The sequence below is a fragment of the Esox lucius genome, chromosome 14 (assembly GCF_011004845.1).
Source record: "Esox lucius isolate fEsoLuc1 chromosome 14, fEsoLuc1.pri, whole genome shotgun sequence".
NCBI lineage: Eukaryota > Metazoa > Chordata > Actinopteri > Esociformes > Esocidae > Esox > Esox lucius.
The window spans coordinates 29,723,433-29,747,288 of NC_047582.1; the positions used below are offsets into that span (position 1 = coordinate 29,723,433).

The 23,856-nt window shown below is 43.3% G+C and overlaps 1 protein-coding gene across 5 annotated transcripts in view; it reads left to right on the plus strand.

Annotated features, from left to right (window-relative positions):
- nek6 (NIMA-related kinase 6) overlaps window positions 1–23,856 on the plus strand; it is a 71,123-nt gene that overhangs the window by 28,290 nt on the left and 18,977 nt on the right. For 3 of the 5 annotated variants that reach the window (XM_029125065.2, XM_029125067.2, XM_029125068.2), the window contains exons 2-3: window positions 17,871–17,985; window positions 22,389–22,529. In XM_029125065.2, coding sequence (XP_028980898.1) covers window positions 17,871–17,985; window positions 22,389–22,529 — 256 coding nt within the window. Of the gene's footprint in view, window positions 1–14,852; window positions 14,877–17,047; window positions 17,146–17,870; window positions 17,986–22,388; window positions 22,530–23,856 lie in introns of those variants that run through there. The other 2 variants (XM_029125069.2, XM_029125066.2) reach the window with 2 other exon arrangements.

Genomic DNA, 23,856 nt, shown 5'->3' on the forward strand with positions numbered 1-23,856 from the left:
TCACTTTTTCTTCCAATGAACTGGAATGCTTGTTAATTTTAGCAACACCAACTGAACTGGTTAATAACATCTGTCTCATAAATATTAATGTAGTCAGATTTCCCGCTCCTCAGTCGTGTAGTGCTGAGTGCAAAAAAAATAAAAATAAAAAAACCAGCCACAGAATAGGCTCGCCAGACGTTTGCTCCACGAGAAAACAAGAAAAGCGAGAAATAAATAACCCGCCAGAGTTGAACGCTGTTAAACTGAGTAACGGTCACAAATGTCAGACCCTGAAGCTAATTCTGACGGGTCGGCCCCTCCCCTTCAGTGGTGTTGACCCAGTCGGGGGAGAAGCCAAGCCGACTGGAAGTCATTTATGTAGCTCAGGTACCACTGGGGATCCATTGTCCTGGCAGTCCAGGATGGAGTGAGGAAGTGCTGGGATCTAGGTCAGGGCTGGGGTCATTGGCAGCCCATACTGCCCCAGTGCTCTTAATGGCCTTAATCGGAGGTGGAGTTGTGGTTCAGGGGTGGGGGGTCCGAGCTTGGTTTATGGGTTCCCCATTAAAGTGGAACCCGCCATCTATTAGATGTTGGGGCTGTCAGTCATTTTACCCCCCCCCCCCCCCCCCACACACACACACACACACACACACACAGCCGTCATTATGGTTGTCTACTGCTATGGGTCTGTGTGGCTGACTAGACTTGCTGGTCTAAACATGTGTTTGTGCACCTGGGTTGTGTGTCACTCACTATATGTGGGTGTTGCGGGTCTCTGAGGCCAAGTGTGTGTCAGGGGCAGCCGGGAAAGCAGGTCGTGCAGGATTCCACTCTGTCCCTCTGTCGTTCTCTATTTCCGTGCGTCTGTTTTTTGTCTTTGTCTGTCCGGCCAGCCAGCCGCTAGTCTTGGGTGTACTGTACAAGAGCAGCCTTATTGTGGTACTGTCAGTGTGTGTCCAGGAAAGATTTACAGTGAGTGAGTTAGAAAGAGAGAGAGAGAGAGAGAGAGAGAGAGAGAATTATGCATGTAGAGCAGCTCTGAGCCCACTTTGTGAAAGGGTCATTCTTTTATTGTACAGTTTAGAGACTGTCATGGAATGAGAATGTTTGCAGGTTTTGTATTCGGCATAGTAAATGCTTTTCAGGGCCTCCTAAGTCAAACCCAAGAAAATAAAGATATGACTGAACCACATTATAAATGACAATAAACCGTAACCACAGTACTATTATTGTGTTTAGATATCTTTTATTGGGTTTAGATAGCGGGAGAAAGATAGAGGATAGAGTTTTTGCCGGACCATATAAGTGGAGCCGGCCTAGAAGAGCGAATGTCTCTTACTGACTGACCATTCCTTGTTAAATAGCGTAGTGGTTAGAGACGGACTACGAAACAACATCACCTGCGTTCAACTCCTACCACCGTCAAAACACATTATGCCTTCAGTGGCTACGTTACAGGCAGCCTAGAATGAAACAGTTCGGATGGATATTAGGATTTGTTCAGGATGGACGAACACTTCACTTATATTGATAGATACTGTATCAGTGGCATTCACGAATGGCTAATCCGCTGTTAAAACGTCCAGTGGCTAAAGAGGATTTGTTCAGGGTAGACAAACATTTTGCTGGCTACAACCTTCAGTAGCTACATTATTGGAAGCCTATTGCGACTATTTCTGGTGGATTTGCGAATTATTAGGATTTGTTCAGGACAGACAAAAACATTGCTGGCTACACGATTCTCTCCTTTTCACTTGACCAAAAATCAGTTATCATCAGCAGTATTGATAGTTATTGTGTCAATGTCATTCACAAATGTCTAATAAACGGCCAGTGGCAAAAGCCATACAGTTCATAGATGCTATTTGTGGGGGAGGTATACTTAATAAGAAACGTTACTCAGTTTAACATAATGCTTAATGGTGTCTAGTGACACATTCAAACTCTGTGTATAGCTCCGTGGTGTAGTGGTTAAAGACACTGCTTCTTACGTGGGAGACCCGGGTTTGAATCCAGGGAGGGCAAGAAAAATCATTGCTTTTTATTGCGGGCCGGCTGAACTTGGCTTGCCGGGTTTCTTGTTGTAGAAAGAGCAGCAGGTTGGATTTGAACCGATGCTGCAGTGATGGAAGTGCATCTTGGGAGCTGCTTGGACCAATGGCTCACCCTCGGCCAGATGATCATTTTCAGATATTTGTCTACAATCTTGGCACAGTATTGCAGAAGTTTGACTTTAAAATATTCTCTCAGGTTAAAATGTAACTGTGTGGAATGGACAGAAATGTGGCTTTAAAATGCTGTCTCTTGGTTACATTAGCACTGAATTTGCTGACGACATCTTTATTGATTAAATGTCTTCCTTACTGTAACAATGATATGTGGTTGTTACCACTGGCAATCTTAAGAAAAGTGCACTAACTGTAAACTGGAAGTGTCTTCGAAATCATTAATATTAATTAACATTTTATAAATATACTCATTCAATCGATGATTGTGTCAGACAATTGACTAGCTAGCTAGTACCTGCAAGTTGGTGAATGAAAATATGAGCCTTTTCTTAATGGAATCAAATCAAAATAGGGACAAAATATATTTTATCTAATATATGTGATTTCAAAGCATGTTTACTATCCATTCTCTGCAAAGTCAGTGTATTTCCATTTTCATGGTGCAGTTTGTAGGCTTTTCACTTAGATGGCCACAGAAATGGCAATCTGTATTGACACTGAATACTGATATAGCAATAGTAAGCCAAGGATATGTAGATCAAAATGTCCCAAGATGGGCTCAGTTTAAACTAACAAACAGTCGCAACACATTAACATTATTATTTCATCAAAACTGTCAAGTACAAATACATTTTGTAATAATATTGCAGGAAACAAACTAATCATTACATGTATTTATAATGAGCAAATAAAACAGTTTTGACGTACATTTTGAAACACCCTCTTGATCGGCCTCATTTTACTGCGCATTCGAAAGAAGTGGATGAATACCCCACAAAATGTCAAGACTCCATTTATTAAAATATGCAGCATTTCTGAAATTTCCTTCGAAACGGCGAACAATTCTCTCAGGTCAATTGCAACATGTGTTGAATGGCAAGAAACGAAATGTAAACAGGAAATGTTTCTCCACAGCCAAGATACGGGTCTCTAAAATGTCCTGTACCAGAGCCATTAACCGAATGAAATGGCCACACCTGTTGCGATGCCAAACCCAACCCAGTACTTAAACCCCCATTTTTATCCAGAGGAAACTCTGCCCTGGGCCTGTGTACGTGTGATAGGGCAAACATAATCGAGACAGCGAGAAAGGAAGTCTGGAATGAGTCGGCTGACCGCTGTCACCTCTCTCCTTCGCTCCCCTTCTCACACACTCTTTCTCGCTCTTTGTCCCTCCTCCAACTTTCTCTTTTTCCTACTGTAGGGGAGGGCTGGCCCTCATCTGTCATCCCTTTACAGAGATGTAGTTCAGTTGGCCACTTTAAAATAAAACCTGTTGTTTTTGCAAAGAAACACTAACTCGGGCCCCTTTCACGGCCACACCCCAGTGCCCTTTTCACGGCAGGAATTTGCTTGTTGGTTTTGTCAAGCCGGTCCCCCTCCCACTCACCCCGTGTTGGTGTAACGGGAGACGAGCGATTGTCCAATACGCTGTCTGTGTGTGTGTGTGTCGTCGGCGTGGTTACAGGTCATGCGTTGTGGGTGTGTGTGCACGCATCAGAGTGTCGTTCATTTCGACGGGCGGAGTGAGTGGCATCGCGCGTGTTTGTCCGTTGCTTAAAAAAAAATGTAAAAAAAAGGAATGTGTGGCGGAATGGAATCGGGTGCCGGATGCGAACGTGGCCCGAAAGAGCGCGTGCACGTTAGAAGATCATCTGGAAATCCTGTCTGATTCCTTCACAGTGAGTAATCACAGGAGGCTCCGCCATGTCGTGAGTGCAGCCAAGGCCACCCTTCAAGAAAAAAGAGAAAAGAAACTGAGAAGTGAACAGAGTCTTTCTTCTTCCCGATACAGACTGACAGAGATGTGGGAAAACCCCTGACCTGATGGTGATGATGATGATAATATGTAATAATTATTATAATAATATCTAATAATAACAATGAAAAACCTTGAGATCCATGCCCTCAGTCTACAGTACTATTTTCATCAACAGCACCTGAAACAATAAAACCAACTGTGATAACAGTAATAACAATCACAATCAATTAAAATGACAGTTGTACGGCAGCCAGGTGCGGTAGCCCTGTGAGTTCGCTCAGCAGCGTTTTGCTGAGCCTGTCCCGTAGCTCTGCCTGCTGCCGTGGGGGTTTTAGAGTGGGCTGGTGGCCCAGGTCCAACAGGCTGCAGTGTTGGGTATGCAGGAAAGGGAACACTCGAAACTGGCTCTCCGTCTCTTGGTCAAAGGCCCCGGGTCATCCCTCATCTGACGATCATGTGCTAGTCAGCCCAGAACGTGACTCAAGTTAATTTCGAGGCAGAGAGGTAGAACCACAGACGGTGAGAGAGAGGGGGGGAGAGAGAGAGAGAGAGAGAGGGGGAGAGAGAGAGAGAGCGAGGAGAGAGAGAGGGGGGGGAAAGAGAGCGAGGAGAGAGAGAGAGAGAGCGAGGGGTGAGCGGATAAGAGGGAAGATTGAGAGGGAGAGACCAGAGAGAAAAAGGGAAAAAAAAGAAAAGAGAAATTTCCTGTCTTCTTTCTCCTCCCCTCCTCTCAGCTTGCCTGTCTTTGCATTTGGATCCACTATCTGCCAGAGGAATATCTGGCATTTATCCGACTGAGGCAGACTTTAACAAGATCCATGTGGAAATGTTTCCTGGTAAATGGGGGCTGTGTGAGTCCTTAGAGAGCGCAGGAGTGTGTTTTTATTGTGTGTGTGTGTGTGTATCTTTGTGCTGTGTTTGTGTCTTAGAACGGCAATTTGTGCATGTATGTGTTTTCAGTTGAGTGTATGTGTGCGTGAAGTAGTTCAAATGTGTATGTGTGTGTGAGTCTGTGCGTACATGTTGATACAGTACTGCCCAGGTTTGTGCGTTTTACAGGGTGTATCAATGGTGTTGAGGGATGAGGGATTAGGCTTGCTCCACTTGGCAAAGAAACTTCTAAAGGAATCGCAGCAACAAAAAAAAGAAAAGAAAGCCATGTTAGAACTAAAAGTAGAAACTGTATCAAATAAAACCTGAAAATAGGTCAAGACCATGACTCACTACATCATCATTCCTGGTTGGTCTGGAGATCAAAAAGAATACTAGCATGTTCCTACAAGACGAACTGTATTACTTACAGCCCCACAAAACAAGATAAGTGTCCTTAAACTTAAAGTGCATTCCTCCCTTGTCTGTAAATCTCAGAGAAAAGGTAGCAGAGCTGCCTTTAACTATGACGGATAGGTTTCACTTCGGAGCATGACAAACTCTGGTGTTTCTGGAAGCACATGCTCACCTCTACATAAAGCTCCTCTGTCTACAAATCTTGTCTTATTGCTCCAGAAGACCTAGTTGATTCTGCACCGATGCCATGTGGCAAATGACAACTGACAAAATGTCCTAAAAAGGTTTTTGTTTATCTTCAAACAAAGATTGGGGCATCTGTTCTTACAAGATCAAAATGGACCAAGTGACCAAATGTTTTTTGGGGCGCTCCATGAGTAGAGAAGGCGGCAGCCACGGGCCTCAGTGCTCTTAAAAGGACGCAGAACAGCTGCGTTCCTCAATGTGCACCCCGGAGACATTTCCTTTTCACACGATCGAAGAGAGGCCCCCTGAAATCAAACTCGCCGTGAGGGGATTTAATGGAGCTGCCTTATCGGGGTCTGTTCTGGACGGTCTTTTGTACGCCTGCTCGGAGATGTCGTCCAGGTAGTAGACAGCCAGATTGACTGTGGAAAGACTTCCTTTCCGGCTTCGGCTGGCACGTGACCTTTGACCCCCACGGCAGCAAACTGCCCCCTGTTCCCAGTGTAGCACGCTAATGTCCGGTCAGCGGTGGTCAACTATGTAGGGAATAGGATGCCATTAGGGACAAACAGGTGTTAGGGTTTTAACTGGTTCAATCAATTCCCATTCATTAATGACCTGGCGCAGCATCTGTCTTTTAACTCAGCGCCCTTGGTAAATCAAAGTTAGTGGCTACCACCTCAGGTTAAACTGTTCTAATGAACCAGCCTCTCGTTACTTAGGGAAATGGGTAAGAATGTCTTTCATACAGAGGCGTGTGTGTGTGTGTGTGTGTTTGGGTTTCGCTATGTAAATAGAAACAAAAATACCATCTAACTGTGGTTCAACCAGTAAAACTTACTTTTTTTGGGTCACTGTTTTGAATTTAGGACACTATTTTTAAGTAATAGGTTATGGTTATGTTAGAATGTACAATTGCAAAAATAAATTAAATAAAATTGATGTGTTTTCCAGCACCTGATTGGATTAGATGCGACTATGGAGTTAAAGTATTGACTGTCACCTATCATTGGAGGGTATTTCTATATGGGGCAAGGACTTGGGGTGGTGTAGCTCAAAAGGGAATACAAAGGGATAATATTTCTGATTAAATTTGTGCCACAATCAGTGACCATGTTTTCGATCCATGAGAGAGGCCTAAAGAGCCTTAGAGAGCCTTTTAAGGTGTTTGTTAGCTTAGTGTAATTTATTTATGTCCTCGGTATGTATACAGCATCATTCAATATGAAAAGGACAAAAATGTAGTGCAGACTTTCAGCTGAATTCAAGCGGTTGAACAAAAATATCATATGAAACATTTAGTAATGGCAACCATATTCATACACAGTCCCCTTATTTTAGGGGCTCAAATGTAATTGGACAAATGAACACGAACTTAGTACTTTGTCGAGAATCCTTTGCAGGCAATGACTGCTTGAAGTCTGGAACGCATGGACATCACCAAACGCTGGGTTTCCTCCTTTGTGATGCTTTGCCAGGCCTTTACTGCAGCTGTCTTCAGTTGTTTGTTCGTGGCTCTTTCTGCCTTAAGTTTTTTCTTCAGCAAGTGAAATGCATGCTCGATCGGTTTGAGATCAAGTGATTGACGAGGCCATTGCAGAATATTCCACTTTTTTGCCATAAAAAACTCCTGGTTTGCTTTCACAGTATATTTTACTGTAAAGTGAAGCGCCGTCCAATAAACTTTGCTGAATTTGGCTGAATAGAAGCAGACAATATATCCCTATACACTTCAGAATTCATCCGGCTGCTTCTGTCTTCTGTCACATCATCAATAAACACTAGTGACCCAGTGCCATTGGAAGCCATGCATGCCCATGCCATCACACTGCCTCCACCGTGTTTTACAGATGATGTAGTATTCTTCGGATCATGAGCTGTTCCAAGCCTTCTCCATACTTTTTTCCTCTCAACTTTCTGGTACAGATTGATCTTAGTTTTATCTGTCCTAAGAATGCTGTTCCAGAACTGGGCAGATTTTTAGATGTTGTTTGGCAAAGTCTAATCTGGCCTTTATATGCTTGAGGCTTATGAATGGTTTGCATCTTGTGGTGAACCCTCTATTTGCACTCGAAGTCTTCTCTTTGTGGTAGACTTGGATAATAATATGCCTACTTCCTGGAGAGTGTTCTTCACTTGGCTGGATGTTGTAAAGGGGTTTTTCTTTACCATTGAAAGGATCCATCGATCATCCACCACTGTTGTGTTCTGTGGACGTCCAGGCCGTTTTGTGATGCAGTGTGTAATTGTTTCTCAAAATTTACCAAACTGTTGATTTGGCCACTCCTAATGTTCCTGCTATCTTTCTGATGGATATTTTTTGTTTGCAGCCTAAGGATGGCCTGTTTCACTTGCATTGAGAGCTCCTTTGACCGCATGTTGTGGGTGAATGCCACACCTGGAATCAACTCCAGACCTTTTACCTGCTTAATTGATGAAGAAATAACCAAGGAATAGCCCACACCTGTCCATGAAACAGCTTTTGAGTCGTCTAATTACTTTTGGTCCCTCGAAAAAGAGGGGGCTACATATTAAAGAGCCTAAATCCTTCCTCCAATTTGGATGTGAATACCCTCAAATTAAAGCTGAGAGACTGCACTTTAAGCCCATATTCAGTATTTAACTGTAACTTGAATATATTTTGGTTAACAGCCAGAATAATAGAACTTGTGTCAGTGTCCAAATATTTCTGGACCTAACTGTATGTCTATGCGGTGGAGTATGTGATGTGTGTATCTATGCATTATGTATGTGTCTATACTGTGTGTGTGTGTGTGTGTGTGTGTAATGTATAAAATACTCTGATGTAAGCTGTGCTATCTGAAAGTCTGAAAGTGAAGCTAGCGGTGTGATGTGGCAATCTTTGGTTTACACTTCATGATGTGTAGAAGGAGGGACCTGTCAACTGATAGGTGTGTACAGTGAGTGAAGAGGGAGAGTTTGGTTAGAGCCACAAGTAAGAGCATAATCATGTCTCTAATCTGAGGTCGCCTCATGAGGTTTGGGCTATCACGGATAATGATTAATGTTGAAATACGATCTAAGGCTAAAGGGGAAACCTTTGTATGTATTTATTTCGATGTGGTAAAGAGAGGCATTGATGATGAGAATACTAAAAGATCCATATACTCAGACGATGGGTAACGCACTCGATAATCTGAATGGGTGGGTGGGTAGATACATGAGTGGATGAATGGGTGGTTTATTTGATAATGATTATTTGATGAAGAATAAATGTAAGCATAGCTGACAAAATAAATGAAGGTCAGTTTAACTGGGTTAGGTTTAGGTTAGGTACAGGTATAGGTATAGTTTAAATGAGGAAGTATAGGTTAAGGGTTATGTTTAGTTTGGTTTCAGATCTAGTTCAATTGAGGGTGTATAGGTAGATGGTTAGGTTTAGGTTAGGTTCAGGTATAGCTTAACTGAGGAAGTATAGGTAAAGGGTTAGGTTCATGTATAGTTTCACTGAAGGTTTATGAGGTTAACAGGGTACCGCTGTCCACTGCAATAAATCCTCTGTCCGTGAAATATATGCAGCAGTCAGTATTAAACAAGATAAAAAGGCTCCATAGCAATTTCGGTGACTAACACGGAGGCGGGAAACATGCGGAAACAAAGACCTTTCAGACGTTGAGCTACTTTTACTCGGTTCCCCTTTCATCACTTGGTCTCTCATTTCCTTGATCGTTACCATAGAAGTTCTGATATTAACCACAGCCGTGTGCGTGTGTGTGTGTGTGTGTGTATGAAACCCTGCGCATCTCAGCTATGGCTGTGTGGTTGTTGATGACGTCTCTCTGAAAGGCCAGGCACACTTTTAGGCCAGCGGTGAAACCCCTCGGTAAGTGTTGTGTGAGTGGCGGCTTGCAGCATTGCACCATGCAGCTTTTCATTGTCGTCACTGACATCCCTTGAATTACACAACCGCACCAACGAGCATCATTGTGAATGCAGTGCTAATGTTCCATTTGATTTGACGTGTTAGTTTTGTGGATGTCCATTGATCTTTTCAGCAGATTACAGTGCCCTCCAGAATTTTTTGCACCCTAGGCAAATGTGACCAAGGAATCTGTGGGAAAAAAACATTGCTCTTTATCAGCTTGATCTTGCACAAAATATCATATGAATTAAAGATTTTATTTAGTGGAAACTGTTCAAAGGAAAATAAGTAGCCACGATTAGCTTCTCAGCATTTAGTACTTTGTGCACCCTCCCTCGTCCAAGTTAACAGGCCTGAGTGGTCTCCTGTAATGTTTGATAAGGTGGGTGAAGACATTTGAGATCCTTAATCATTGTTTGGTGACTTGGTGAACCCAAGATTTAAAAAAAATACCAACTTTTATCCTTGGAGATTTCTTTGCCTCTTAAATCATTCTTCTCACTATGGGTGGAGGTGATATGAGAGCAGGTTCACACTGTGACAGACGAGTCTGAAGATGTCATGGTGAACGTTAATGCTGTCTGCAACATCATCGGTTTGGCGGTGGGTCAGTGATGGTCTGGGGAGGCATATCCTTGGAAGGTCGCACAGATCTCCACGTGCTAGCCAATGGTACCCTGATGGCTGTTAGGCAGCGGGATGAAACCCTCAGACCCATTGTCAGACCTTACTCTGGTGCAGTGGGTCTTGGGTTCCTCCTGGTACAGGACAATTCCTGGCCTCATGTGGCCAGAGTGTGTAGGCAGTTCCTAGATGACGTAGGCATTGATGCCATTGACTGGCCCTCATGTTCCCCAGACCTGAATCCAATTGAGAATCTCTGGGACATTATGTATCGGTGCATCTGAAGCCGCCAAGTAGCGCCACAGACTGTCCAGGAGCTCACTGATGTCCTGATCCAGTTCTGGGAGGAGATCCCCCAGGACCCCATCCACCGTCTCATCTGGAGCAGATGTTGTCCGGAGTGCATACAGGCATGTGGGGGCCATACACTCTAATGAGTCACATGAGTTGCCATGATGAAATTCACGGAAGTTGGAACAGCCTGTAATTTCGATTCTTTACTTTGATTCTCAGTGTTTGTTTGAATCCAGTCCTCAATCGGTTGGTGATTTTGGTTCCCATTGACCATTGTGACGTAATTTTGTTCTCAACGAATTACACAATGTACAGTAAAGATTTTGATCTTTAATATATTTCATTCATCGAGACCCGATGCGATTTAAGTGCTCCCTTGATTTCTTTGAGCCGTGTCTTTACTTAGGTGGACAATAATTCTGAAAGTCACTATGCTTACAATTCACATAATATTTTATGAATTGCAATTTGTAAAATGTGTTATTTTCAATACTTATTATTCTTCACTAATTCCGATTGGTTGTTGCTCATTTTAGTGAGGTTCCCCCGTTCATTGGTTAGCTGGGCGAGGGGTCAGGGTTCAGGTTAGGGGAAGAGTTTACCAACATGCAAAGTATCAAAACTGCTAAAGTTGTCCATGATGAGATCCCAAACATTGGGTTGTTAGACGTTCGCAAAATACGCCCACGAGTACCCCCCAAAAAACCAGTCCCCTTCCGTTAGTTTCAGGTACCCGTTGGTCTTCTGTTAACGAACACAACCTATCAGTTTGAGCGGGTCAGATTTACGTCTAGGATAGTAAGTCTATTCTGAGACCAAGACAGATGGTCCCTGGTCTGTTTGCGCTGTCTTAAGTATTCCTTTGATCATTGGCACGCCAAACAGTCTGGCCTCACAGCATTGTTAATAATGATGCTTGGTAATAGTTCTTGATGACGATCGTGGCAAGCCTCGCAGACTCTGCCTGCATTCTAAGCGTTCTTCTACTGTATTATGGAAACGATTCTATCACTGACGGCCTGGACTGGTTTACATAAATGGCTTTCCAGACCTTTACGAGTTTCCCGACTGAGAGTTAGAAGTCTGTCAATGCAGCAAGCCGTGGTCTTAGGGAGTTCAATGCATTCCTGCCCTGATAAAGTCTCCGGGCCCACGGAGAGGGAATGTAGAATTGCATGCAAGTGAAATCAGAATAAATCTGTATAGTGGTTCTCAACTCTGTACCTGGGCATCCTGTGAGCTGCGGGTTTTCTGTTCTACCTGGTAGGTAATTCTGTTCGCCAAATGCTCCAGGTTTTAATTTGCCCCTGATTAAAGGGTTAGAATGACAACCAGCAGTGCTCGGGAATCTGAGACCTGGAGTCGAGAACCACTGAATTAGTAAACTCTGTGTGTGTATGTGTGTGTATATATATATATATATATATATATATACAGCTCCGGAAAAAATTAAGAGACCACCAAAAAGTTGAAAAGGAAAGTTTTGAGTGAGGAATAGAAGCGTTCAATTTGTGGTCTCTTAATTTTAACACTTCTGTTCCTCACTCAAAACCTTCCTTTTCAACTTTTTTGGAAGAAAGAAAAAGGTGCAGTGGTCTCATAAATTTTTCGGAGCTGTGTGTATATATATATATACACTCAACTAAAGGATTATCAGGAACACTCTACTAATACTGTGTTTGACCCCCTTTCGCCTTCAGAACTGCCTTAATTCTACGTGGCATTGATTCAACAAGGTGCTGAAAGCATTCTTTAGAAATGTTGGCCCATATTGATAGGATAGCATCTTGCAGTTGGAGATTTGTGGGATGCACATCCAGGGCACCAAGCTCCCATTCCACCACATCCCAAAGATGCTCTATTGGGTTGAGATCTGGTGACTGTGGGGGGCATTTCTGTACAGTGAACTCATTGTCATGTTCAAGAAACCAATTTGAAATGATTCGAGCTTTGTGACATGGTGCATTTTCCTGCTGGAAGTAGGCCAATTGGCACTAAGGGGCCTAAAGTGTGCCAAGAAAACATCCCCCACACCATTACACCACCACCACCAGCCTGCACAGTGGTAACAAGGCATGATGGATCCATGTTCTCATTCTGTTTACGCCAAATTCTGACTCTACCATCAACAGAAATCGAGACTCATCAGACCAGGCAACATTCTTCCAGTCTTCAACTGTCCAATTTTGGTGAGCAAATTGTAGCTTATTTTTCCTATTTGTAGTGGAGATGAGTGGTACCCGGTGGGGTCTTCTGCTGTTGTAGCCCATCCGCCTCAAGGTTGTGCGTGTTGTGGCTTCACGAATGCTTTGCTGCATACCTCGGTTGTAACGAGTGGTTATTTCAGTCAATGTTGCTCTTCTATCAGCTTGAATCAGTCGGCCCATTCTCCTCTGACCTCTAGCATCAACAAGGCATTTTTGCCCACAGGACTGCCGCATACTGGATGTTTTTCCCTTTTCACACCATTCTTTGTAAACCCTAGAAATGGTTGTGCGTGAAAATCCCAGTAACTGAGCAGATTGTGAAATATTCAGACTGGCCCGTCTGGCACCAACAACCATGCCACGCTCAAAATTGCTTAAATCACCTTTCTTTCCCATTCTGACATTCAGTTTGGAGTTCAGGAGATTGTCTTGACCAGGACCACACCCCTAAATGCATTGAAGCAACTGCCATGTGATTGGTTGATTAGATAATTGCATTAATGAGAAATTGAACAGGTGTTCCTAATATTCCTTTATGTATGTATGTATATATATATATATATATATATATATATATGTGTGTATGTGTGTATATGTATGTATGTACAGTGGGGAGAACAAGTATTTGATACATTGCCGATTTTGCAGGTTTTCCCAGTTACAAAGCATGTAGAAGTCTGTAATTTTTATCATAGGTACTCTTCAACTGTGAGTGACGGAATCTAAAACAAAAATCCAGAAAATCATATTGTATGATTTTTAAGTAATTAATTTGCATTTTATTGCATGAAATAAGTATTTGATACATCAGAAAAGCAGAACTTAATAATTGGTACAGAAACCTATATCACCTTCCTCATAATCATTGATGCCCCACGAGGTGAGATCTTGCATTGAGGCCCAGACAGAGGGAGATTGACCGTCATCGTGAACTTCTTCCATTTTCTAATAATTGCCCAAACATTTGTTGCCTTCTCACCAAGCTGCTTGCCTATTGTCCTGTAGCCCATCCCAGCCTTGTGCAGGTCTATATTTTTATCCCTGATATCCTTAAACAGCTCTCTGTCTTGGCCATTGTGGAGAGGTTGGAGTCTGTTTGATTGAGCGTGTGGACAGGTGTCTTTTATACAGGTAACAAGTTCAAACAGGTGCAGTTAATACAGGTAATGAGTGGAGAATAGGAGGGCTTCATGCAATAAATGTCATGCAATAAAATACAAATTAATTATTTAAAAATCATACAATGAGATTTTCTGGATTTTTAGATTCCGTCTCTCACAGTTGAAGTGTACTTACGATAAAAATGACAGACCTCTACATGCTTTGTAAGTAGGAAAACCTGCAAAATCGTCAGTGTATCAAATAATTGTTCTCCCCACTGTATATATGTATGTATGTATGTATGTATGTATGTATATATGTATATATGTATGTATGTATGTATGTATGTATATGTGTGTATATATGTACGTGTGTGTGTGTGTGTGTGTGTGTGTGTGTGTGTATACATTACATTCAATGATGTATAATTGAGGTGTTTAGATGCCAAAATGACATTCATTATGTGTTTATTCCATGGCTCGCTTAGGAGGATGTGAGGGTGTGCTAGCATTGCAGCTTGAAAGGAAGCAGGAAGGGGAAATCATGGCAATGATGACCGGAGTGGAGAGGTGAACTGTAGCTTAGAAGGATATCATGGAATACTATTCCTAAATGACTGCATCCTAACTCATTGTTGTCACAAATACTTAATTTCTCTTTAATCTGGGGTTTGGTGGACATGTATGGTGGTACTTTCAGAATATTTGAATGACTGAATGAAAAATCTTACACAGTGGAATCTTATTTTTTTTTTTGCTTTTAGCATGCAAGAAAAGCTAGCATTGTTAGCAGACCTTGTGCTGTTACCCAAGTTCTGGCTACGCGAGACAAATCTAGTCTCATCTGTTTTTGGTGTTAATTACCCTTATGTGTCCCTTAGGGTTCCCCCTGGACATTGTCTAGCCTTTAACTTGCAGCAACTCACTCATATGGACAGATTTAATATCTACACCGCCAAAAATATCTTTAAAAAATAAGAAAATGCAACTATATTTGAGGCGTGTGTGACTGTGACGGGAGCCGAATGCAAGACCTGTTGTTTCGTAGTCCGTGTCTCTGACCACTATGCTATGTAACAACAGTCGATTGGTCGGTCGGTCAGTGACATTCGCTTTTCTAGGCCGGCTCCGTTTACGCGGTCCGGCAAAAATTTAACTTATTTAAAGGATGGTTAGATTGTTAATCTGAAAACAAGATCAATACATCTCCGGAAAAAATTAAGAGACCTCTGCACCTTTTTCTTTCCCAAAGAGTTGAAAAGGAAAGTTTTGAGTGAGGAACAGAAGCTTTCAATTTGCAGTTCTGGAGCTGTACACTTGGTAAGACACATTTTATACAGTTTAGGCTTTGGGTCTTTTTAAATGCTACTGTTATAGTTGAAGCATTCACGCTTTATATGCCCAACTAAGTGTGTTCCGTACGGGATTTATGAAGTTTTCACTCATCCTTATAAGATAAAAGTAGAAAATGTCACGGTTGAACTTTTTGACACTTGAGAGGCTGTTTTTAGGGAAATGAATTAGCTACCCGTGTTGGTGATTGGTCTTGAAACTGTGTTTTTAAGACACTGTGGAAACAATATCTTTGAAAATTCCATAAATAGCAAAAAGAATATGTAGATATAAAGCACAGTCCAAGTATGCAGTCTTTCATCAGCTCTGGAAAGATGGATTACCTTTTGTTGAAACCAGGACTGTAACTGCTTCTTATTTGGTAAAAATGCATATCCTATGATGCTAACACAATCACCCACACACCAGACCTTGGTGAAGAGACTATTTCTGTTTTTTCAATTACTTTTACAAAAAGTGAGTCCTCAATAAAATAAAAAAAGTAGTTAATTTTATCCCTCGACTGACACAGCCACAAATACATGGATGCACATAAATAAAAGACTGAAAATACAGACAGGCATTCACATGACGCAGAACCTGTGAAAAACTGCGCAGACTGAAATAGACGTGTGGAGGCTCGCGAAACACACACACACACACACACACACACACACACACACGCACGCACGCGCGAACACCAACGCAGACTGACACAAATCCGCACGCACGTTTTGCCTCAGTAATCCTTTTCTAAGAACAGAATATGATTCAGAGGAAAGCAAGTGCTGCTTTCTCGCAGGCCAAGATAATTTTTTTTTCCATTTGGTGAAGTTGGAGGGAGCGGATGAAGAGGTGATTGTGCTTATTGTGGCAGCCCACAGGCCAGATTTCAATGATAAGATTAGTGTGTCTGCATGAGTGCCGCTGTAGTACTCCTCGAAAACGCACACACACACTGCACGCACATTGGGTTTGTGTAGCAACCATGACTGATCCTTGTCTGTAGCGTATCGTCTTTCTCTTAAACTCACTTGCTTCTTCCCCCTCTTACATTTTTCAAAGGGACCTCACACAGAACAAAGCTGTTTCTCTTCAAAAAACATTGACCCCTAACCACTCAAAACCTCCAGTGACAAAGAATTTAAAACATAACTTCCCATGGAACTCGATGAGAGTCTGAAGGCCTTGGGCTTAGGCACTTCACGCTCTGACTGTGGATTCAAATAAAGTATTTAAAACGTCTGAAAGACCCGTGTTAGAACAGTGACTCTTAATAAGAATGTCCCATAATCTGTTATGGCTCTGACTAGTGTAGTAACTACAGATATTTCCCACGAAGCTGTCTTTGTAAATACTGTTGAGTTCAGCTGATTGCAAGTGCTCCACATCACAGGGTTACAATTAGAACGTTTGGAGACAAACTCTTTAGGTGACAGTTTTATATATGGTGTATATAACGGTCAGGATGATGACTACGTTGGAAGATGATGTAATTCAATGTCTTGCCACCTGATGTCAGCATATGTCAGAAGGCATGTGACTGACTAGATTCAATTACACTCTGTATTTAGAACATGTGATTTTCTAAATTCCAAATCAACCTCGCCTAGACCATAGCCCTGTGAACTGCTGCTTAAAGGCTGTGAAAATTTTGTGCAACTTCTGGCACACTTGGACTGTACCATATGACTTTTCAGACCGTAGCCAAAGGGGATTTATGGCTATTTGAACATAAGGTAGGCCTATTTGGATGCCGCATCAACAAATCCCAAATCAGGGATTGACATTAGTTCATGTTTTTATTGTCTCGTTGAATGTTGGCCTTCATTGATCACCGCAGATGAAATAATGCAGGTTACATCATAGAAATGATTTCCTGTACTTAATAGGTGACTTTGTGACTTGTGTGGTATAAGGTGACTTGTGTGGTATAATAAAGTAACACTTTTTACTAATGGAATGACTATGCACACAGTGCCTCTGATCTGAGGCCCTTTTATCTGAACAGCGCTGCCACAAGAAGGTGGAAACTGTGGGTTGGAAAGACGCTGTTGGCTACCGTCACTAGAACTCTGCTCTGATAGGCTGTAACGCTGTCGAGGACAAGCTCACAGCTCTGACGTGCAGTGCACTTTGCTGTAGGCCTCCGTAACAGACACCCACTAGTCTCTCTCGTCTCAGCCTTTGGGATCGTTACCCCATCTGCGAAAACCAGAGTATCATCAGATTTGCCAGAGCCGACTGTGCTCTCTATGTATGTATGTGTGTTTGTGTGTGTGTTTTTACTTGTGTGTTTTTTTGTGGCATTGGTTTTGTATAATCTGCATTTTCTGCTTGGGCCTTGACAGTAGGCCTTCACACCTCCCCGGGTATGTAAATATGGAGTAAAAGTTGTGTGCTTGGCAGAAAAGGAGTCGTAGACACATCGTTCATTGATCCATGAAATAATATCAGCCAGAGTTTACAATTTACTTTGTTTCTCATGTACACAGTACCTGCCTGCTTGGTATGTGTCTGAGTGGTATATTCTGTCTGTCTGAGTGGTATATTCTGTCTGTCTGAGTGGTATATTCTGCCTGTCTGAGTGGTATATTCTGTCTGTCTGAGTGGTATATTCTGTCTGTCTGAGTGGTATATTCTGTCTGTCTGAGTGGTATATTCTGTCTGTTCTCATATTGTTTGTAAGATGTAACTGGCTGACGTCTCGGCATGCTGGTTGCATGTGTCTGATGAGTCAGTGGTATAGTGGTAAAGCCTTGTGCTGGCTTTTCTTCACTGCCTCCTTCCTCTCCGACAAATGGATTTTGAAGAACGAGCAAATCAGAAAATGTTTTGAGAAGGACTGGCTATATCTCTCTCTCTCTCTCTCTCTCTCTCTCTCTCTCTCTCTCTCTCTCTCTCTCTCTCACACACAGACACACACTCACACAAGCTGACAAAGACTAAGTTAGTTGTCTCTCTTTGTCTTATATCTACTAGGGGTGAAGGGGCCTGGAATGCCACAGCCATAATGGAGCCCCAGAACAGCCATCACCAGCACAACCTAGACAACCAGAAAAAGAACCTCTACAAGATGCCTGGACAAGATGATCAGGTTGAACCATACTCTAGTCTGCACTGGTGTGTGCGTGCGCGCGTGTGTGTGTGTGTGTGTGTGTGTTAATGTGGGCAAATAAAATAAATATATTCAGTTAAATATCTACATTTTACAACATCAAATAATTTGTGAGCATTGCTTTCAACCTTAAATACAATAGTAGTACAAACCATAGCATTTTTACAATGGTTCTAAGGGCACAGAAGGTCTTAAGATGATTTCCTGGGGTGGAAAAAAAGCAGCTTTGCTTTGCACAAAAGCCCTTGACATCATGAAGAGCTGTGTCAGTAGGCAAGCAGGTGTCCCTAACTAGATCTTAGCGGAAACTCTTAGCAAACATGTCATTTAACAATTTTCAAAGCTTTCTCCTGACTGTAAACAATGAATCAGCCGTGATCTCCTCTTCCTTTGGCTTTGACAGCAGCGGCGGCGGTTGATTATGATACAAACTGTGCCAGCTTGATATTGAAAGAATGGCTGTTGTCGTGCCCCATAGGACGGCAGCACAGAGCCTGTAATTAGTGGTTAAGTGCAATTAGCCAACCATGTTGAATAGGAAGACCGCTCCCCTCTCCTTGAAAAGAAAACCTGTTTTGCGCCTTGTCATGCGATACCGTCATCATTTCCTGTGCTTTCATGGTACCTCTGTGAACACCTGTCACCCTTCCCCTGTATAGTTAGGCCTTCACAACATGATGACAGGGGAAATGACTGCAGAAATGGACCCTTGCATTCTGACACATATGGTAGCCACTGAAGCAAAGTTGCCAGGTGACTGAAAATGTCCAACCTCTGTGGGTTGGGTATTGACGGTCTTTTGAGTCCTGCCGCAGCATTAACGAGCGTCACGTCGTACAACTGAACGCGCGGAGCGGCCCTGAACGCCGCTGGTGCATCCCTTGAAACACCATCAGCACAGTCTCCCGTGGCCGCGGCCGGTGAAGAGTATTTCAGTTGACACCGATGAGCCAATCAACCAACGCCACTCTGGATCAGCCAATAGCGTTTCAAGAGCCTGGGAGACCTGATCTGGCAAAGCTGTTTGTTTCTCTTAAGGTTGATTTTATGACGCTCCAAGGGCCAGAGAACGTAAAAAGAGAAGGAAGAGGTGAGGAAAATAACGTTGATAGAGTGTGGACTATTACGATTATGGAAGAGCTTTTCCAGATCACCCAGGGCTCTTGCCGTCCTTGTTGGGAAGTGATGAAGCACATGTGGATTGGAGCAGAAAGCTGGGATCTGGAGGGAAGTCAAGGGCTTTGACTCTTGTTCTCTCTCTCCCTCTCTGCTCAACTCAGCACAAACTATTCTCTCAATCAGTTGTTCTCTATCAGTTCCCTGTCTGACAATCTCTCTCACTCTCACTCTCTCTCACTCCCTCTCAATCTCTCTCACTCCCTCTTTCTCTCTCTCACTCCCTCTCACTCTCTCTCACTCCCTCTCACTCCCGCTCACTCTCTCTCACTCCCTCTTTCTCTCTCTCTCTCACTCCCTCTTTCTCTCTCTCTCACTCCCTCTTTCTCTCTCTCACTCCCTCTCACTCCCTCTCACTCTCTCTCACTCCCTCTCACTCTCTCTCACTCCCTCTTTCTCTCTCTCACTCCCTCTTTCTCTCTCTCTCCCTTTCCCTCTAGTTTTGGCCAGTGCAGAACGTCGTCACAGTAATCTACTGGGGCCTGATCTACTGTTTCAATAGCCTACCAAATGACTAAACCCTCTTAAATGTCAGGGAGTAATTTGCAGCCCCTGAGCTTTTTGTTGGCCAGAAAGAGAAATTGAGAAATGCTGATTTACATCAGGTAAAGGTTTAATATTAACTTCAGGCTTTTTAGTGAAGCACATAAAAACAACAACAAAGGCTGCTTTGACTCATGAGCACGTTTTGTTGACACATCGATGCGGATGAGTTAGTGGCAGATCGTGTACAGTAGATAAAACTGTCATTCTTGTTTTCAAACACTAGTTTAGCTTCGGAATAGAGGAGCGAGCGGCTCGAATGAAAACCATTATTTAATCAGTGATCTCTATACTGCAGACATACAATCGGTTGTTAAATTGTGCGGTGTTGCCACTTGCCAATGCGCTTCCTGTTTTCTACACATGTCCTGGATTCTACCTCGAATTAGAAAAAAACCGATAAAAATAAGAGATTTACTCTATTTTTTTATTTTACTCCCCGGAATTACTTCCGATAAAATGTTTCACCACTGCATGTGGAGCAGTTACAATAGATTGTTTCATCAAGTTGCTGTCTGCACGTGGACCATGAAGACCATGTCGTGTTTCCTAGCACAATGGAGGCCTATTATAATTTGTTGGATTGCAGCCACATACTAAATTAGAGTGGATCCATTTTGGGCCTGGGTCTTGAGCGCGAGTGGGGTGTGATAATAGGCTGACGTGTCTGTTGGGCTGTTCAAAGTCAGACCCGTCGGGACTGTGAGCGATTCAACTGCCTGTGGTCTCCACATCTGTGGCTTAACGTACATTACTGCTACGTTCCCTTTGTGGACATTTCTGGAAAAGGCCCCAATGTCGGCATGGATGGGATTCATTCCAGTGAGAGTGGAGAAAACTTCCACTGTCAAATATTCAAGCTAAGGAACCTCATAGACGTGATGCTTTGAGTTTCTGGGGGTGAAATTATATTTTTTGTGTTAATCAACGGCAACCGGCCTGGGCCTTGAGCTAAACAGCGTGTCACCGGTAGTTACATGATGTACTATAACAGAGACTCCTTAAATACGCGAAGGTACGGTGAAATTGAATTTACCCAAAATTTGCAGAGCCAACAGCGAGCCAACAGTCCGTCAACAGTCCGTCTACAGTCAGTCAGTCTGTGAAATACATTTATAGATTTTTCCTCTTCTATTGAAGATTTAAAAAAGAGCGCTGTTAGCTGCTATGCCAAGGATGTACACAGCAACTCGGCTAGCAAATTTGCATATCAGGCTAGCTGTAATTAGCGGCAGTGCTCTGTAATAGAGCACACCAATCTGAGTCAGCGGCACGCATATTTAAATTAGCATCTGAGAATATTGCACAGCGGCAAGAGTCTATGTACATGTCGACCAGGGTGTGTGTGTCACTCAGCATTAGCATCGACACACACTGGCCCCCAAATAAAATAATTACAGCAATTACAAATGGCGTCAGTAACGGCTGGCTGTCTGTCAAAGTGCGGGCCTGATGGGAGGGTTGTTCCAGTGATGCTGATATGGGCTCTGGTGCTTTGACTTACCAGCTGAGCCGCCGCGCTCCTCCCTGCCGGTCCTGTTCTGCTACTGTTTATAAGAGTGGGACTCTAGAGATGTCAGTTTTGTGGGTTCAGTCACTGTTGGGATCACACATACAGAAGAAAAAGTTGCCCTCGATTACCCACAAACTGTGGTGCCAAACATGGTGACACAGTGAGACAGATGTTCAGCCGCTGAACAGAGAAGCGTCTGTCCCTGGAGACTGTGGTCTGAAAACGGTCGCTAGGAAACTGCTGTATGCACTGATCCTCATTGGAATGTTAGAAATGACCCGGTCAGGAACCTCCGGACAGCCGGCTAACCTTTGAACGACTGAGGCCGTATGTAAATTGAAGCCACGGGCGTCATTAACGATCAGTCAACAATCACAGACTTTGCAACCTGTTCTCTCTTGTGTTGCCTCGTGTCCACGCTGCGGTATGAGCGTAGTTCACACAGAGATGGGATGTTGAACCGGTGACCTGACTCTCTGGCCACTAAAGATCCTATGCCGCTAATTGTAAGTGTGGGTGTCCTGGTTACTTTTTCAGTCTTGCCCCTTTAAACCATCCTGGCTACTAAATCATCCCCGGCATCCAGTTGGCCCATTCATCATTTCTTCACTGTAGAAAACAAAACACGGACCGAGTGTGTTGTTCTATGGCTACTGAATGTATGCGATCAATAATGTATGTAATTCAGTCTGTAATTCAGAATGAGCTGCATTTAAATTATTCAAATGTAATCTTTTAAAGACTGCTCAGCAAACAAAAAAAAGTTGTTGGGATGTTCCTGAGAATGTCAAAACATTGTCCCGTAAAGTCACCAGAATGTTTTGTCATGGTCCCCTGACACTTTCGACTAGTTTTCTCTTGGTCCTGGTAATGTCCCCAAGGAACGTTGGAGGACATTCTTTAAATAACATTTTCATGGTGCCCTGAACATTTTGTGTAGTTCCTGGTAGGTCCTAGGGATATTTCATGACATTCCTAAGATGTATTTTCATGCTCCCCTGGAGCATTTGCCTAGTGCCTAGTGTGTTTCTGATTGTTGCTAAGTCAGTCGTCAAATGTCATTGTCAAGTCAACCTGGACACTTCAACCATACTCAGCGGGGCACAAGTTTCCCTGTCACTAAAGCTAGACATCTCTGTTCCCCACACAGAGAAACATGCCCAGCTTTCAATTTTGCTGCACGCTGTCAAACTTCCGCATTGAGAAAAAGATTGGCCGGGGCCAGTTCAGCGAGGTGTACAAAGCCACATACCTGCTGGAGGACCAACAGGTTGCTCTGAAGAAAGTCCAGGTACAGTGTCAAGCTCCATGTTTCTGTCACTCTATGGTTACATCTAGGCAGAAATGACTTGTGCTTTGTTAATGATCACTGTCTTTCCAAATGAACACAAACCAAAGTCGCATGAGGCTGTTGTATATTGAGTGTCGTGGTGGTGGGTATGTTAAAGAGCTTTCTTTGGAAGGTCAAGTTTATCCCTCAGTTAAGGCAAAAGTCCCTGCTAGCTAGAAATCCCTTCTGGTGTGAATCACATCCTCTCTCCAGCGACCCACAGTGGAATCTGCTATGGGTGAAACAACAGTTTATTCAGCGAAATTTGTTTCAGGCAAGTGCAGCAAATTCTGTGCGTTTTGGAACAGGCCTGTACACACATTTTCACATGTGGCAAAAAAACACAAACGGTTGGACCAGAGGACCAGGATTGAGCCACAGTGCTATACATTGCTCAAAAAGATTAAGGGAATCATCACAGTTTAAGTCCATTAAACTTCAGGAATATAACTCTGTCCAGTTAGGAAGCATAAGCGATTGTGAATCAATGTCAACTGTTTTGAAGACAACCTTTAAAAAGGGAATGTTTTTTGTAGGTGGTGGTCCCAGTCAATTGCTCTCTCCTTATCCTTTCTGACTCATTCTTCTCCAGTTTTGCCTTTAGCTAGTGTCCTTGTCACTACTGGTAGCATGAGGGGGTACCTGCAGTCCATTCAGGTTGCACAGGCAGTCCAAATCCTCCAGGATGGTACATCCATATGTGCTGTCACAATAGGGTTCGCTGTATCTCCCAGTACAGTAGATACCAGGAGACGGGATGTTACACAAGGAGAGCTGGACAGGGCATAGAAGGGCATCAACCCAGCAGCAGGACCGGTATCTGCTTCTTTGTGTGAGGAGGAACAGGAGGAGCATTGCCAGAGCCTTACAAAATGACCTCCAGCGGGCTACTGGTGTGCATGTTTCTGACCAAACTGTCAGAAACAGGCTCCATGAGGGTGGCGTGAGGACCTGACGTCCTCTAGTGGGACCTGTGCTCACAGCCCAGCACCGTGCAACTCGATTGGCATTCGCCAGAGAACACCAGAATTGACAGGTCCGCCATTGGCACCACGTTCTCTTCACAGATGAGAGCAGGTTCACACTGAGCACATGTGACAGACGTGAAAGAGTCTGGAGACGCCGTGGTGAACGTTATGCTGCAACATCATCCAACATGAATGGTTTGGCGGTGGGTCATTGAGGGTTTGGGGAGGCTTGTCCTTGGAGGGTCATACAGACCTCCACGTGCTAGTTAACGGTACCCTGACTACTGTTAGGTACTGGGATGAAATCAGACCTCACGCTG